General features: G+C 40.5%; 1 protein-coding gene across 4 annotated transcripts in view; it reads left to right on the top strand.

Moving 5' to 3' along the window:
- Nucleotides 1-16226, top strand: part of ITPK1 (inositol-tetrakisphosphate 1-kinase) — a 139007-nt gene that overhangs the window by 67186 nt on the left and 55595 nt on the right. For all 4 annotated transcript variants that reach the window (XM_021541319.3, XM_085582303.1, XM_085582302.1 and 1 more), the window contains 2 exons: nt 835-960; nt 8738-8855. In XM_021541319.3, the coding sequence (XP_021396994.1) occupies nt 835-960; nt 8738-8855 (244 nt within the window). The remainder of the gene's footprint in view (nt 1-834; nt 961-8737; nt 8856-16226) is intronic.

Here is a 16226-nt window from a genome sequence, read left to right as displayed (position 1 = left end):
ATCCAAGTCCTCACAGTAATACTGGCCAGCTCTCTTAGGATCTTTGCAGGTATCTCATAGAGGTCCAGTAAGCTTCTTTGCATTGGTATTTTATCAAGAGAGAATTCCTCAATCCTGTTGCAGTGCAGGTGGTTCCTCTGCTCTTGAACCCTGTTTTGGTACTGGGACTAAGCCCTCTAACACCTTGACACTGTTTGCATGCCTTCCTGTGCTGTCCGGAGCAGGCTTTCTGCACATCTCACCCCAAATCTTTGTCTCCTACCTGGCCAACTGCCAAAGTCTGCTATTGGAAGCTGCACCCCTCCTTACCAGCTAAATAGCTGTCTCAGTAGCAGATGAATTTCCACAGATCCTGAGTCACTTGCTTTTGTGTTACCTTTATTCCTGTCCTGAGTGCTGTTTTGTGCAATCCAGTGGGCGAAGGGCACAGCAGACCTTCCTTTTATTAGTGGCATTAATCCTGTTAGCTGATTCCTTTTCCATGTATATGAATTTACCAGGAAGCTGTGTGAACATACCAGGAAACTGAGCTGAAGAACCAGATGTTGGTTTAGGTGGAGAAGCACAGGGAGATGTTTGGATAGAGGGTACTTGCTGGTGGCGACTTTGCTGTTTTTCATGGAATTAGAGCTACATTACTGAGAAACAAGTGTCTGAGTAAAGCTTTCTAACATTTGGTGATGTGTAAATTCTGAGGGATTTGGATAACATACAAAACAAAGGCACTGTGTAAAGTAAATGTCATTTGTGTGGCAGCAGCACCTCGGATGGTAGCAGGGACAAGAGCTTGGATCCCCCATATGTTAATAAAACGTTTCTCTCTGGTTTCTTCAGCTTGACCTCACCAAACCCATTGAAGATCAGGGCCCTTTGGATGTGATCATACATAAACTGACAGATGTAATCCTTGAAGCAGACCAGAATGACAGCCAGTCACTGGAGTTGGTTCACAGGTTCCAGGTAAGTAGTTCTTTCTGCATTTCAAGCAGGGGGATGATTTTGGTGCAGCAAATTCAGTCTGATTACTGTGCAGTTTGTAGGGATTTGATGAAAAGAGCTGTCTGGCATACTGCTGACTTGCTGCTGATAGCCTAGCAAAAGTGGTTTTGTCAGTTTAAAATGGACTTGCACCTTGGGAAGGTTTTGTTTTGTTTTGTATCAGTATGGTTAGTTAGAACTGGTTTCCCACCAAATGTTCTTATGTCATTTCAAGAGTATTAGTGGTGCTCACAAAGAGGAATGGTTGTTTGCAGATCACTTTACGTGATTCCCTCCATGACAGAAGCCACTGAATTAGTTTGGCCCAGCTCTGTCTAGTCTTCCCAGTTCCCGGAATGCTAATTTCTGCAACGTCAAGATTACTGTGAGTGACTCTGTCCTCTAGTGCTGAAAATCCTGTTATATTACTTTTTTTCCTTCAAGTTTACTTTGAAGGTCAGAAATATGCAGGATGTAGCGGTACAGAGAACTGTTTTCCCCAGGAAGTGTCTTCAAAGATTCTCTCCCACTTAAAAATCTTTTTTTTTTGGAAGATAGAGGATGAGATAGAGGGTAGGGTCCCTGTGAGGACCCTTCCCTCTGAATTATATCCTTCCTTAAGCTTTTGCTTCTGCAGGAGACTGAGTTGTGCCACATCACTGGCATGCAGGAAACTCCCACAGTAGTAAAACATAACCAGTACCCAGTGGTGCATAGCACAGGCCTTTCTGTTTTGAATTACATGCCAAAATGTGTTTTTAGAGTATACTCTCATGTAGTTTCATCTCCAGGGCAGAAACTATCTGCAAATTGCTGCCTGTCTCTGTTCTAATGATATTGAAAATCATTAGCAATTAAGAGAAGCATATTCCATAAAAAAAAGAAATAGTAAGAAAACTTTCGTATAAAGTGTGTGGTATAGGGTTGTTGTTTTGGTTTCTTAAAAATTAATGGGCAACCTAGAAAATGAACAATGTCCCTGTGCAAGAAAGCTGTTTGTAGAGTGAAGTGTTATATAAGCACTGTGGTATTTCTGGCACTTACACCCAAGTGGAATTAGTGTCGTTCCCTTATTGTTGATTAAGTTGACTGAAAAAGTTCTGATGATCTTAACCAGACCAAACAGTGCAAAATTCATTATGCTTTTTTTCCTGCTATTGAATATAAATGTGACAGCAAGATGATACCTGGCAGCAGTCTTACTGTTGGCTCCATAAAGCAGTCTTCCAGGAAGCGGACAGCACGGGATCCTTGACCACAGGGGGAGGAATGATCTGCCAGACTACATTTATGACCTTTTTAAGAATGAATTTTTTTTCAGATCTATGTTATAGAGGCCTTGACCATCTAATCTGCAAAGAGCTAAAGAGGAAACTGGCTTCATGTTTACATGACTCCATGTCCCTGCTCTCTGGAGTCTGTGATGAGCCCTTGTAGGGTCTGGCAGAGAGTGCTAATAGAACAGGAAGCCTCTTGGCATGCCATTTTCTGACTGTTTTCAATTGCCTTGGAAAAAAAAAAATACAGAAGAATGAAAATTATGTGGAGGAGTTGCCTGTTGACAGTGGCATTTTTAGCTCCAGAAGACCATTAGGGCTGAGGTTTCTGGGGTCTTTGTGCTAGTTGGATGTGGTATGGACTGCAGTTTCTCAGGAGAATATTGGTGGGTGCAACTGTTCTCCACTGCACTGAAAATCAGTGATGAGTGCCTGGTGATCTCATCCAAAGCCAAAACAAAGATTGCATGCAGCACCTAGTGTAGTATGTGAGATGAAAAGTGGAGAAATACTATTACTTGCTTTTTAGGACACTTAAATCCTTATTTTGGGGGATGATGATTATTTGTAGAGATGACAGTCAGTCTCCCTCCCTGCCCACTGTAACACAGGGCTAAGCTGACTGAACACAGGTATTTAGTTAGCTGAAAATTGGTTATAGTTCTCGGTGGTTCCTCCTTGACCAGAGGTACATGCAGGGAAGTCAGGTGAAGAGGCAGAGTCCCCGGGGTGCCTTTCACTTGCTGGTGCTACAGTTCCTGCCTTCTTGGTATGGAAGAAAATCAATTACCTCAGTTCCTGCCTTCTAGACAATGTATATGGCTTTGAAAACGGAGTATGTTTTGGCTATGTAAGACTTCGGGGAATCTTTGTTATGCTCTCATTAGAGCAAAATGCTCTCTGAGCAGCTCCCTGTCATAGCCATACAGGGCCTTGAGTAGCTTCATTCATTGCAACTTCATATTGCATTCAAAATGATGGCTCGAGTCATGGAAAATCAATAGGGTTATTAATTTGTCTTTCAAACTTTTTCTGAGTGGGTTCTCTTTGCATTGGCCTACTTAAAAAGCCAGATCAGACACAGTTTTTATGCCTAGTGTTTTGCTATCAGGTTGATGAAAATTTAAAATGTTTCCTCCCCTCCTGCCCTTCAATTCTTCACTCTCCCACTCTGGAGTTGTGGATGGACTCTTCTAATCTTGATTGAGAAGCTTTTTTAGAAGGGTTTGGGACTAAGAGAAAGGAAAATAAGGGAGATAGTTTGGAAGGGAAGGAGGTAGGGGACTTCTCAGCTGAGAAGAGGCAAGCAAAAAACCAAAGGAAACTTGTATGTCATAGTAATTATTTTCTAATTGGAGGGACAGGTTAATACAAATTTGAAATAGTCTATTTACACCTGAATTCACAGGCCAATACCTATGTTTTATACATTTGAAAAATAATGATGTCTAAAATTATTAGAAGAGCCTCATAACTAAAAATTTGTCATTCAAGTGCTAGGGGTTAGGATAGCTTCTTGTGGATAGGATTTGCAAGATGAAGGAGCAAAGGACATCTGAAGGCTACACAGGGCAGCTGAATTCTCGGAAAGTTTCTTTGAGATACACAGAGAATAGAAATGTAACAGAGAAGATGAGTTCCCCCTTCCCCTTGCTACACCCCTCATTCCTCCGAACCACTGCAGAAATCTCATTCAGATTTAGAGACAAACAATTTTGAGATGAGTGTTTATTGAAGACCCAATATGCCTTCACCTTTCCTTTTGGAAGGAGGTGTCCATGAAAAGGGACCATCATAGCCTAAGACAACAAAAAGGAGCTTTTAAATCTAAATCTGATGCAAACACTTCAGACAAGCTTTTGTTTACATTTCTTTCTCCCTTGGAAAATGTTGACATGTTTTTACAAGCAGTCATTGTCATGTTTCTGTATGTGGGAAAACACAAATCCAAATGGCATTATTGTTTCTTTTGCTTCCTTGTTTTCTTTTGGAATATTTTTTATGGAACTTTGTTTAATATTAAACAAGACAATATATAAGTTTTATTACTTATAGAGTGATTATCTTATCATCTGATGACCTATTATTTGCAGTAGATACTGTATCAACTTTCTGTTAAAATATAAAAAGTAAATCATTAGCTACCTTTTAGGGTAAAATGACATGCAACTCTATTCTCATCTATATACAGGCTTCTCAAGGAAAGTATTTTTTTTTAATTCCTGGGTACTATCCAGAGGTATTTAATAGGGAACATGAAATTTTTGGTCTCTTCCTGATTTCAAGTTTCATCACTGGCCTTCTGGCAGTAATGGGGCTAGTACAAAACATGACTTAACACCAGAGCTGGAATACAAACAATGGAGGGTATGCTAAAATTCCTTGTTTGTTCTTGTTTGCTTTTATTATGTCAAAGATTAGAAAGAGGAAGATATAGATGTTGTCTGGGTCAAGTTGAACTGCAGCCCAAGGACAGAGCCCGTTGAATCTATTGTTGGAAAGTCTAAATATTTCCATGTTGTTGTCTGGGTGGTTGGAATCTGCTGTTGGATATCAGTCTTCAGTAAATCCACCAAAGTAGAGAGCAGAGTTGTTTTGCAGGAAGGATGAGAAAAGACTTGAAACTTCAAAGTTGAAAGGTAGTACTGTACTGAAGAGAGTATTGCTGTATTCTCTTGGCTTCAGTTTCTTGGTTTCTTTTCCTTCTTCAACTTCTCTTGGTTTCTTTTCCTTCTTCAACTGCTTCATTTCAAGTTCATGTCTATAGTAGCTCATCTGCTTTCACAATAATTAGGCAGAAACCCTACATGTTTATGCAGATCTGTATTTGTTGTAGTGGAGCCACTCTATGTTTTGGGAAGAGTGCTGTTACTTGGGCTACATCAAGAGTTTTCCAGTCTCTTAAGTGATCTTCACAGGTCACTTAGTGGTGCTACAGTTCTGCCTTCTTGGTAAGAAAGAAAACCAAAGTTCCTGCCTTCTATACAAAGTATATGACTTTGAAAACTGAGTATGTTTGTAGTTCATGATGTCTGAGTGTGCAGCAGCTGCTAATAAAGAATCAAAGTTTATGAAAGGTTTCACATCAGCTACCATAATTGTTCCTGTAAAATGAACAAAATTGACTTTTCTTCTTGTAATTTCCTGTTGTAGACAATTGGTGAGAAGTTCAGGTCTTTTAATTACTTCTTTAAAGTAGTTTTCTGTGCACAGGTATTGAAACTTTCTTTTGCATGTGTTGGTGATGTACTGGTGAGTGGAGTGGGAGACTGAGAAAGTGCTGGCAGTCTAAAGGCCTAAGGGGAAGCTGGAAGCCCCTACACAGCTTCAGCAATTAGTCTCTAGCTGTGTTCAAACAGAAAGGATACATACAAATACACTGATCTTGTTCTGCACTGAGAGTCTCTTTGAAAAGAGGCTGTTTCTGGATTCAATTAAAAGGAGAGATGTCTGGTCTGTCCCTAGATGAGCTCTAGGAGGCACTTCCAGTTTGAGGTCTCCCCTTAGATGACACAGATCTTCACTGCTCTGGGTTTTGCCATTCCTGTGCTTTCTAGCTGTCTAAGTTCCTAGGTCTGGAAATGGGTAAGAGTTGGAGAATAGTACCTGACATAGATTTAAAGCTGCGAAATTTCCTTGTTTTTTAAAGAAAGCTGTTCTGCTCAAAGCTCAGAAACCTTTGTTGTGTGTTTGAAGGGGCTGTTGTCTTGTGTTCAGTGCAGTTCTTCTTGACATTAGAGTAATTTGTTAAAGTTTTCCAGACTCTAAATGGCTTTTGGAAAACAGTTCCCACCTCCCTCATCTTCATCAGCTATTTCAAGTTTGCCTTACAGAGCTTTTTGGAGGCTCCTTAAGGCAACAGGAGGAGAAATAAGTCACTGGAAAGACAGCTTAGATGCTCATTTCTCTTGACATGTTGATTGGTGTAGAATGGCCTTGAGATCATTCCTTATTCCTGTTAAACTTTGTTATACTGTGTCAAGCTTAGTGCTTGAATGATTTTTAAATACGGTTTAGGCCTATTACCATTAGAAATAAAGCACTGTGAGGTTCCCTTACAGAAAGCACAAAAAAGCTAGACTCCCTCTGGAAATATTTAAAGTAACATGAGCCAAATTAACAAGTAGAACACATGAGTCCCAGGGAAGCAAGGATAGTTCTCAAGGCTGAGGTGTGATCATCAGGGAAATTCAGGAAGGTACACAAGGAGCTAAGAGACAGAAGAATCATTCCATCTTGGAGGGCAGTAAAGGCAATGGAGTCCATAGGCAGGAGGAATGAATGTGTGAGGGGAAGGATCAATATATACAGAGTAGGGTGTGGGCCAGGATGGAAATCCAGAGAGCTTGAAGTCGAGGTGGAACCAGAGACTGGTCGAGACAGACTGGTGGTCACCACAGTGTAAAAGGAAGAACTTGTACACGCATCAGAAGTGCTTGGCTGTCAGATCTCTGCTGAGGCCACCTTTCAGAGCTGTGACATGTTCAGTCTAGGTGCTGTGCTTGCCTCCTGCCCCATCAGGGTATGGGCTGTCGGTAAGGAGCTCATCGTCTCAGTGTGCTGGGAAAGACACACAGCGTGGTAACTCAATGTCTTTTAAATGGAGGCACAGATGGAGGCAAAGCTGTCTTGCTACACTCTGGAGACATTGAGACACTCAAGTACAGTTTGATTATCAGCAAGTTCAAGCTAATGCCCTAATCACTGGATCATGCTAGCTCCACAGGATGTGTTTTAGGTGCTGCATAAAAGGGTATGTATGCATAGACATGTGCGGATGTTTAAGAGGGATTAGGTAGTAAGATACTCTAGCTCTAAAAATAATAAAATCTCATCTGTATTTGAAAGCTGATTGCTCTTCTTTAGACTCTGGAAGTACTTGGGGCAGAAGACTCATGAAAACTATGTTCTGGGGTTTAGTGGCTGGAAATGAATCCAGTTTCTGCTCCACTGAGCTGATGAGGCTTTTTATCCAGGCTGTACTGCAAGGGTGAGACAGCAGCTAGGTCTGACAGTCTTGATGACCAGCTATGCAAAAGGCTGTCCCTTACATTTCCCATGTAGCAGCAAGGTTGAACATATCTTTGGGGAATTCATTCTTTGTCTTCTGCAGGGATTACTAAGTATGTCAGACCCAAATATTGCTGCTGAGGGGTGCCTCATGCCCTGTGAAGGAGAGCTGCTTGTGTCTTGTGGGTGATGCAGTAGGTTCATTAGACCCCAATGCTAAATCCTCTTAGCCTCAAATGAATAATCTCCTTTCAGCAGCCATCAGTTCAGACTATGTAGTCACCAGGAAGCAATAGTTTCCCAGTGCTGGGGTGGAGAAGTCTGCATTCCAAGGTAGTATCTGGAGCAAAATCACTTTCTGGGAATAGTTTATGCCATTCTTTTCTCTCCAGCAAAGTGCATCTCCTGAGGCCATCTCATCATACTCTGAATTATCTTTTGTAGTATGTTTTCTTCTTTGAAAAAATCAATTTAAATGAAGTAGAATGTCATGGAAGCCTGTTAACTGTAGGAGCTTTTGCATGAATGGATTTAAGGAAGTAAATGGAAACATTAGGATGGCTTTGGGAAGTTGGGTGAAACAAAGAGAGATGCTAACTTTGGATATATTTGTCTAATTTTGAGTAGAGTAAGATGGATGTATGTTTCCCACTGACTTTATGGAGCCAGGTTGGGGCAATGATGAAGGAATTTGGCTTCTAAGAAACAGAAGGAAATTTTGTTGGGTTTGCAAGGCTGATACCTGGCAGCTGTGTCTGTGTTCCTGGCCAAGATGCAGTAGTGCATTCATGACCTCAGTGAAGAGGGAATTGAGTTCCCAAGATGAAGATCTGTGAGGTCATTAACTTTACTTTGTTCTTGTAGTCAGAAAAGGAGAGTATGAACATAGAGAAGTAGCAAGCAATGAAGATTACAGTGAAGCAGCAATCTCTTCAGCTCTGCCAAAAAAAATTTCAGCCCTTATCGTTCAGCCCTTGACACTGTCTTAAGCCCAGATAGAAGACAGCAATAAAAACAACATAAAAGAACGCAGATGTATTTCTGAGCCTAGTTCAGATAGTGTGGTGTTCACATGCAGTAATTGAATGCAAGGCTGACCCCAAGATAGCTGTATGCCATCTTTCTTATTCTAATAGCTTTTCTCAGTCCTGCTCTCAGTTCTTACTATGGCACTTTGCCACTGGCTCCTTTGTGAGCTAATATGGTTGCAGCACAGGTTTTGCTACTGATAGAGTCTAGAGGAGGAATTTGCCATCTTAACCAGTTAGCTGTCATGTTTGTGTTTGTTTCAAGTGTCAGTGTTTTAACTGTCTGGGGACTTTCTGCATTTCCAAAGTCCATTTGGCTCCCCTTGAAGAGAATCTGGACTTTTAACATTGTATATTCTCTTCACCATTATTTTCTCTTCTCATTATTTTTTTACACTCTTCAGCCAACCTAATGCTGTTTTTTCGCTGTATATTGTTTTGCAGGAGTACATTGATGCTCATCCAGAAACCATTATCCTAGACCCTCTCCCGGCTATTCGTACACTTCTGGATCGATCCAAGTCCTATGAGCTAATTCGGCGAATAGAGGCATACATGCAAGGTAGGCCAATATCTGTGTTCCCTGGAGGCTATTACTGTGACTGGAGAAGAAAGCAGCTTCCCTCTGGAGGCTGGATGTGGAGTTTGAAGTAGTGGTTTTGTGCCCCTTGCATTGTCTCTCCATGGGAGCACAAACACTGAAGCATTCCTGTGTCACAGGATTGCCCTCTGGAATCCTGTGCTCTTCTTTTTCCATATACACGAAGGAGGCTTGTATCTGATTAAAAATACGATGTGGATTTAATGGAGAGCATATTTACCACAGTGAGCACTCTCAGAAATCTTCTGGAAAACATTGCCTTTTTGTTGTGTGCTGGTAAATTGAAATGACTGTGCAAACTCAGCAGCTTGTAGTAAGAATCCTGAGGCCTGAAATTGAGAGAGAAGAAGAAAAATTTGTTTTGGAAAGGATCAAAAGAAATTAAAGTGTAAATAGAGTTAAGGTCTTTGAGAAGTGCAGGAAGCCTATTGCACAACCTAATTGCAAGGAGGAACATAAATTCATGTCTGGTGCTGGTGCTTGTTACCTGACATAAACTATTGCCCTTAATTGGTATCATTTGAGTTGTATTCCATGTTAGGAGTCATGCCTTTTCAACCTGAATAGTTCTATTACCTTCTCATTTTAACCATTGCAGCTGTTGGTTTAAGTTAGTCTTTCATTCCCTTTCTTCTGCTGGTGCTGTCATGTTCTTGAAACATTTATTGGCTTTTGAATTTAAATGTAGAACAGCTCTAAAGTAACTCTTTCATATGTTAGATGACTGTAATCGAGGGAAATTGCATTTCTGAACTATATTCTAATGGGATGTAATTGGAAATACCATTGAGATTGTATTATCACTGTCTTGGTGGGCAGGTAAGAAGCTCAGCAATTTGTATTTTTATAGTTGTGGGTTTATGGATGTATTATTTGTATATAACCTGCCTGGCCCCACTCATACCATTCCTCTGTAGAAATAAGATTAATAATTCACATTCCCTCTTGTCTTTTGGAATCTCTTAGGGAGAAAATCCTCAATTAGTTTAGAATGATTTTGTTTTGGAGGGGCTTTTGCTGTTTGTGAGTGGGAGAAAGGTGCTGAGAGAAACTTGTGCTCTGAGGGAGTGATTGGGATTTTGTTGTAACAGCAGAGAGATTCAGTAGAGTTTGGTTTTGTTCTTTTTTCTTTTAAATTGCTATCAGTACTATTGTTATCCCTATGAGAACAATATGTTTGGGAGAGCAGTTTTTGCACATAGTTTGTCTTCCGCATATTTCAGCCTGCTTTGGTCAAACTGATGAGAGAAAGAAATAAGTCCTTAAGGGGGAAGAAGGAAATTTGTATTCAGGTAAGACTGACAATTCAAAAAGAAGCTGTTAATAAAGTTGAGGAATGAAGTAAGGAATGGAGTAAGCTATTGTCACTGGCTGCTGCATTTTAAACTACTAAAATGGTTTAGTAACCATTTTTCCCCTGACCCTCTGACCCCTCCCCCCAGCACTTTCCTCCCCAGTCTTATTTCTGTCTCATAATCAGAAATATCATGACCAAGACCTTGAACCAACTCTGTATTTAGCAAGGGAAATCTCATGAGAGATGAATAATTGTCTAACTTCTTGTTCTGGCCCAAGTAGATCAGCCTCTGTATTCCTGCACATGATGATCTGCAGTAAAAGTTATACCACTCTAGGCAGTGCTGTGGGTTTTCGCCCCTTCCTTGTTTTCACCTGCTAAGTTGTGTTTTCTCTGTTGCAGCTACCATCTCATATCCCAAGGCCATGAGCACTTAGAAAACCCAAACAAGAAGTAATACATCTGTGAATAGCATGAACTCTTAGGAGCCACATCTTTATTGTTCTGGAATTTCATTATGGAAGTAACTACAAAGAAAATAATATCCTAGTCTTTAGCTGTAACTAGAGAGGCTTTTTTTATCACAGGATACAAAATTAATGTGATGGGTTAAGTTCAGTGCAAGGGATTGTGTCGTCTGAAGGAGTGTTGTTAACTCGGGAGGGCTGAGTTTATCTGTAAGGAGAAGCCTTCCGCTATTCAAAGTCTTTCAAAAGAAAATTTTGGTTTTATTTACAGATCAGTTTTGAATTTCAATGATTATTGCCTCTATTTCAATTATGTTTTTAAGTAACTATAAATGAAGTATAGTCTTTATTTGTGATCCTCAGTTTACACTTTATTTTAACCCTGTAGACCTTATGACAACTGTATAACTAAAGATTTGCACCAGTTAGGTTAAAGAGAGAGTGACCACGTGCTCTTGTTGAAGTGACTGCATTCTGCAGCAGTAGGGCCCCATGGTCTATAAACAGTTTGATTTTAACTCTGATTATTTTTTAGATGTCCAAGTTACTGTCCTTTTAACAGAGAACTCTCCATGCTTCCTGAAAAGGGAATCCCTATTTGAAGTGTCTACACTTGAGCGCGTGGACACTGTTAGGCTTTCTGAAAGTCCTGTATCTTGCTCTTTATGGAGTCAAGTGTCTGAGTGATAAGTACTTTGATCCAGCCTCCTGAGAATGGTTGCTGAGACACTTTGTGGCTGAGACACTCCTTGTCTCTGCTACCAGTCTGTGGCTGCTAAAGGAACTGAGGCGGAGGAGAGGCGGTAACTCGGCCAGAGTTGTACCAGTGGTCTGAGGGAAGGCATGGACTCGAACCAGGGCTTTCCATGTCTTAGTCTGACACAGTAACCCCTCACTCCTTTTGGAAATAAAAGGTTCACAGACTTGCCCAATCACTGAAGTTGGAAAAGGCTTCTTGAGAATATCCAGTCAACTCCCTGCTCAAAGCAGAATCTCTAAAGCAGGTTCCTCAGGTCCATGTCCAGTTGGGTTTTTGTGTTGTTCCACAGATGGGGACTGCATAACTTCTCTGAGCAACCTGCTCCAGAATGCACCTTGAGCCTGGTGTGCTAGCATGCTCCTAGCAGTGCTGAGGTCATTTTCAGGGATTGTGGCTTTATTCAGCATAGACAGTGATACCTCCCTTGGAAGGAAGTAGCACTCTCTTCTGAGGGAAAAAAAGAGCTTTTAAGAGATATTTTAACATTGATTTTAATGGATTCTGTTTTGGAAATCAGTAGTCTGTCTGGAGCTGTTGCTTCCTCTTTTTCCTGGTCTCTGTTATTTTGAGTGCAAGCTCTAAAAGAGCTAGTTATTCTGCAACCTATGCTTCTAAATATTTTTTAAAAAAGATTTGAAAAAATAAAGGTTGTATTCCAGCTGGTGTCCTCTATAGCTGCATGTTGAAATGAATCACTGAATAGACTTTTTTGGTGTCACAGTTGTTCTCTCAGCAGTTGTGTTGCTTTGTTTACTTTATCTGAAGAACTGCTTCGTACATAAAAGTGCTCTTGATCAGTTTCAGTGATGTTTGGTGAAAGATTAGGAGCATTATTTAGTAAAAATTTCATTTTTGACAGGGTATTGTATGGTTGGAACTGTGTCAGCTTTTTTAAACTGTAAGCTAATGAAAACAGTGACATTTTCTGATTCTGTCTTGAAAAGTTGTGATCCTTCAGGTTTGAAATTCAAAATCTGAAACTTAAAATTATGCTTAAGATGGTAATGGATGATCACTGTGACTGGGCACTAAGATTTTCAGATTGTATTTTTTTTTAAAGATTGAAAGCTTTTGAAATTCCCTACATATCTTACAAGTAATAATCCAAATTGAAGAAACTTAAATGAAAAGTGAAGTGAACATGCTATTCACTCAGTGTGCTATCTAGTTAGTGTTCCCATCTCCTGCTCAGCTTCCTTCTCTGTCTCAAGTGACTTACTGGTTTCTCTGATAACGTTTGAACTTCCAGACCCTGAAGTTAATTTCTTTAACCACTTGCTCCTGGCTTTTTCTTCCATTGTTTTCAAATTTTGTTGTTCTTAAATTTAGTTAGAAATCTCAAATTTGTACAGACAATAGTCTTTGTGAGGCTCTCCTAGAAAAAAAACAACTCCTGCATGAGCTGAGCTGCAACTCCTTAATTTCTCTCTTCCTAGCAGTTGTCTTTGAAGCATGGGAGCTATTTCCTCAGGATACTCTAAACAGTATGCACCCCTTTAGCTTTGATATTTTCATCCTGGCACGTAACCAAAATTATTTACATTTGATTGTTTACTATTATATAAGATGCAGCTGCTGCTGTCTGTGCTTCTTTCTCTTTTTGGGGGATATTACAGAACAGATCACAGCACCTTTCTCTATCCCCTGGATTTCTTTTTATCAGATTCTGTTTGTCTTAGAAATACTCCTCTCACAGCTTCATGTATCTTTGGTTACTAGGAGGCAAGCTCAGTATGGTGAAATGAGTAAGGCATTTGATTTGGGGCCTGGGGTTTTCTGCTTGCTGCATGATTTTGGCCATGGAGTGTCACCCCTGTGCATTCTGACATTCATCTGCATGTCAAGATGCCACATGTTTGGGCAGAAACTCTTCTCCAGGTATACAAACACTATTCCCATATAGCAAGTCTCTGTGCCAAGCAAGCTGTGGAGGTATTGCTCTAACAGAATGTGTGGACCTGTTGTTGAATAGAAAACTGCATCTACAATTCAGCACCAAAGCAGATAGGTAGTCAGGTCTGGGTTTTTAGACGTTATGGAGCATGTACATTGTTGGAGTAGTGCATACTTGGAGCTTCTCAAAATCAGGCCACCCAGTTAAAAGTGCATGAAAATAGCTGTATATACATAGCTTAAGGCATTCACCTTTTGAAACTGTAGCCTCTTTTCGCTGTGGCCTACTTTTCAGAGCTGTTTTGGTCAGAGGGGAGAGAAGAATAATCACACAGGTCAACTTCAGACACCTCTTATTTTTATTTGAAGCTCCTATTAAATTAAAGTCAGATTTTTCTTTTCACTTTAAGCCTCTTAATCACCCACCTGGCACTCACTTCTTTATGTAGGGACATATAAGTAAGGTATATTTAGTTAGAGGGCAGATGTCAGCTACTGTAAATAACCACACCAGTTTTTGGGTGCAGATTGTATGCTCTCTTTCCACCAAGAACACATGCAGATAGATGTCTTATTACCTCACACAAAATGTGTGGTGTATGTTCACTCACTGGATTTTAATTTCTGTCTGAAAACTACACCTCTGTGGAAGGAAGGAGTTGGAATGGAATTGATATTCTCTGTGGCTGTAAGCAGTTTGTCCAAAGTGCCTCAGCTCGCAGCAGTGTTGAATGTGGTAGTCTCTATACCCAGCTGCCAGCACTTGGTAGGCCTCACTCCTGCTCTGTGAAACTGGAAGCACACTGGGACGTTTGCCCCAGGGAAATGTCACCTGCCATCTTTCTCATAAAAGCTCATTCATTCATCTAGGAGGAGGATAACAAAGAGACATCAGCATGTTGGTGTTATGATAACAAGCCCTGGCTTTGAAATTTAAACTAGACAGCTGCTTCTAAAGGACTAATCCTGTCCTGAGAGAGGTGGCAGGAAAAGAAAGTGGGAAGCCCCAAAAGGAGCCTGGAATCTTCTGTCTTGTACCATGTCTTGCTGTTTACAAAAGGATTTTCCAGGTTAAGACTGTTGAAAGTTAGCAATTTTATTATCAGAAAATATGAACAGGCTCTCCATTCCCTTCCTCTCTTCTCCCCCTTCAGGTTTTCATTATTTTGAGCAATGATCTCTGTCCCAGCATAGGTAGGAGGGAGCTGGGCGCAACTGTGGATATGATGGGCACAGTCCCTGCTCTCCCAGCCAGGAGTGGCTGTCGGCCAGCTGCTGCCACTGGCCTCCTGAGATCCATCAGCTTGGGGCTGTTCAAGTGACTCTGCAGGCCAACAGGCACAAAGCCCAGAGAATAATACAGAAAACATTTTTATTGTTTTGTCTCACAGTGTGCCAGTCAGAGCTCCTTGAACCAACAAGCAATCTTCATCTTGGATCCTAGTAGTCTTAATGGCCTCTGAGCTTTCAAAATAAGCCTGCCTGTAAAGTTCAGATGTTATTTTTGGGTGCACTCTTTAACTCTCATGTGCTTTTTTGACTAGAGACGAGGAATCTGCACCCCACTTTAACCCTCTTTTGCTTATCTGAATCTGAAAAGAAACAAGGCTGGACCTTTTATCCATTTATTACATACCAGTGTTGGAAACTTTTGTTTTACATCTACATGCATAATTTCAAAGTGTTTTTCTACTTGATAAAGCTGACAAAGTGGAACGGTTTATGTCTATTTAAGTGAGATCTTCTATGAATTTTGTGTTAAGGGCTTGGGTGGATCTTGAACATCGACTGAATCTGCATTTTATGGGGTAAAAGATAAGCCATGACTGCACTCATGTGGTTATAGGACATTCCTAAGACATCTCCAGTTTGGATTTTTTGAACAGAACATGGATTAATTCTTGAGGATTATTGTCTCTCTAGAATTAGGAAAAGAGGAGCAGGGATTCTCCTTGTCATGATGAAGTCTTCACTGAATAAACTAGATGTTTTAAATTCCAGCATGGTTGTGTTTCAAGTGATTCTGATCCTCTTGAGCAGAAATTTCCTTGGCTGACATCCAAATTTCCCAAGTATCTGTGTGCTAGAAAAAGTAATGAAGGAGCATTGAAAGATAAATTGCTCAAAATATCAATGTAAAACTTAACTGGAATACTTTTTGCAGTAAGTGGCTTTTCACAGTGTTTCTACTCATGCTGTCACAAGATCAAAGGTCACGAAGTCTTGAAAAATCGGACCTTTCATCTGAGTTGGAAACCAGGGTCTGGCTGATACAATATTACTCCATTACTGGTGTAATGTGTTTATGTCACTTCTGCTGCTGAAGATGCAGGTTTTTTTGGTGTGGACAAGAAAATTACCATCCCTTACATTTTCTTAGATAAGTATCTAGCCAACATGTGGTAAACCTGGTTAGATTAGAATCTCTCCTCATGCAAAGTCCAGCAGGACCTTAAGGCTTTATCAAGGTTGCTTGGAATCAGCTGATGGTAACACTGCCTGGGAGCATGCTTTCCTTTACCACTAGAGCCACTAACATCCCGTCTAAAATTGGCTCCCATTTCACTTATCTGCTGGCTTTGTGCAACTGTTCCTGCTGAGTGTATCAGTAAAGAAAATCATGAAAGCTTGAGTGCATTTGTGTTTTTGACGTCAGTAATTGGGTCTGTCTCATGAATTTTCCAAAAGGCTTTCAGAAATTAGAGTGGATGGGGCTGAAAGTGTAAAGGTTGATGAGAGGGACTTGCAATGGTATGAATTTCTTGAATAGTTTATGACTGAGTGGAACTAAACCTCTATGGTCAGTTGCTTGATAGTCTTCCTACACAAGGTCATTTACTTGTTATTGTCATTCAATACACTGTACCATTAACATCTTGGCTTTTCTCTCTGGGAAGCCCTGTTTACAGTAGTGC

This window comes from Lonchura striata, chromosome 5, assembly GCF_050655825.1.
Source record: "Lonchura striata isolate lonStrDom1 chromosome 5, ASM5065582v1, whole genome shotgun sequence".
NCBI classification, from domain to species: Eukaryota; Metazoa; Chordata; class Aves; order Passeriformes; family Estrildidae; genus Lonchura; species Lonchura striata.
The sequence above is the reverse complement of the archived record's forward strand: the minus strand, read 5'-3'. Positions and strand labels throughout refer to the sequence as shown.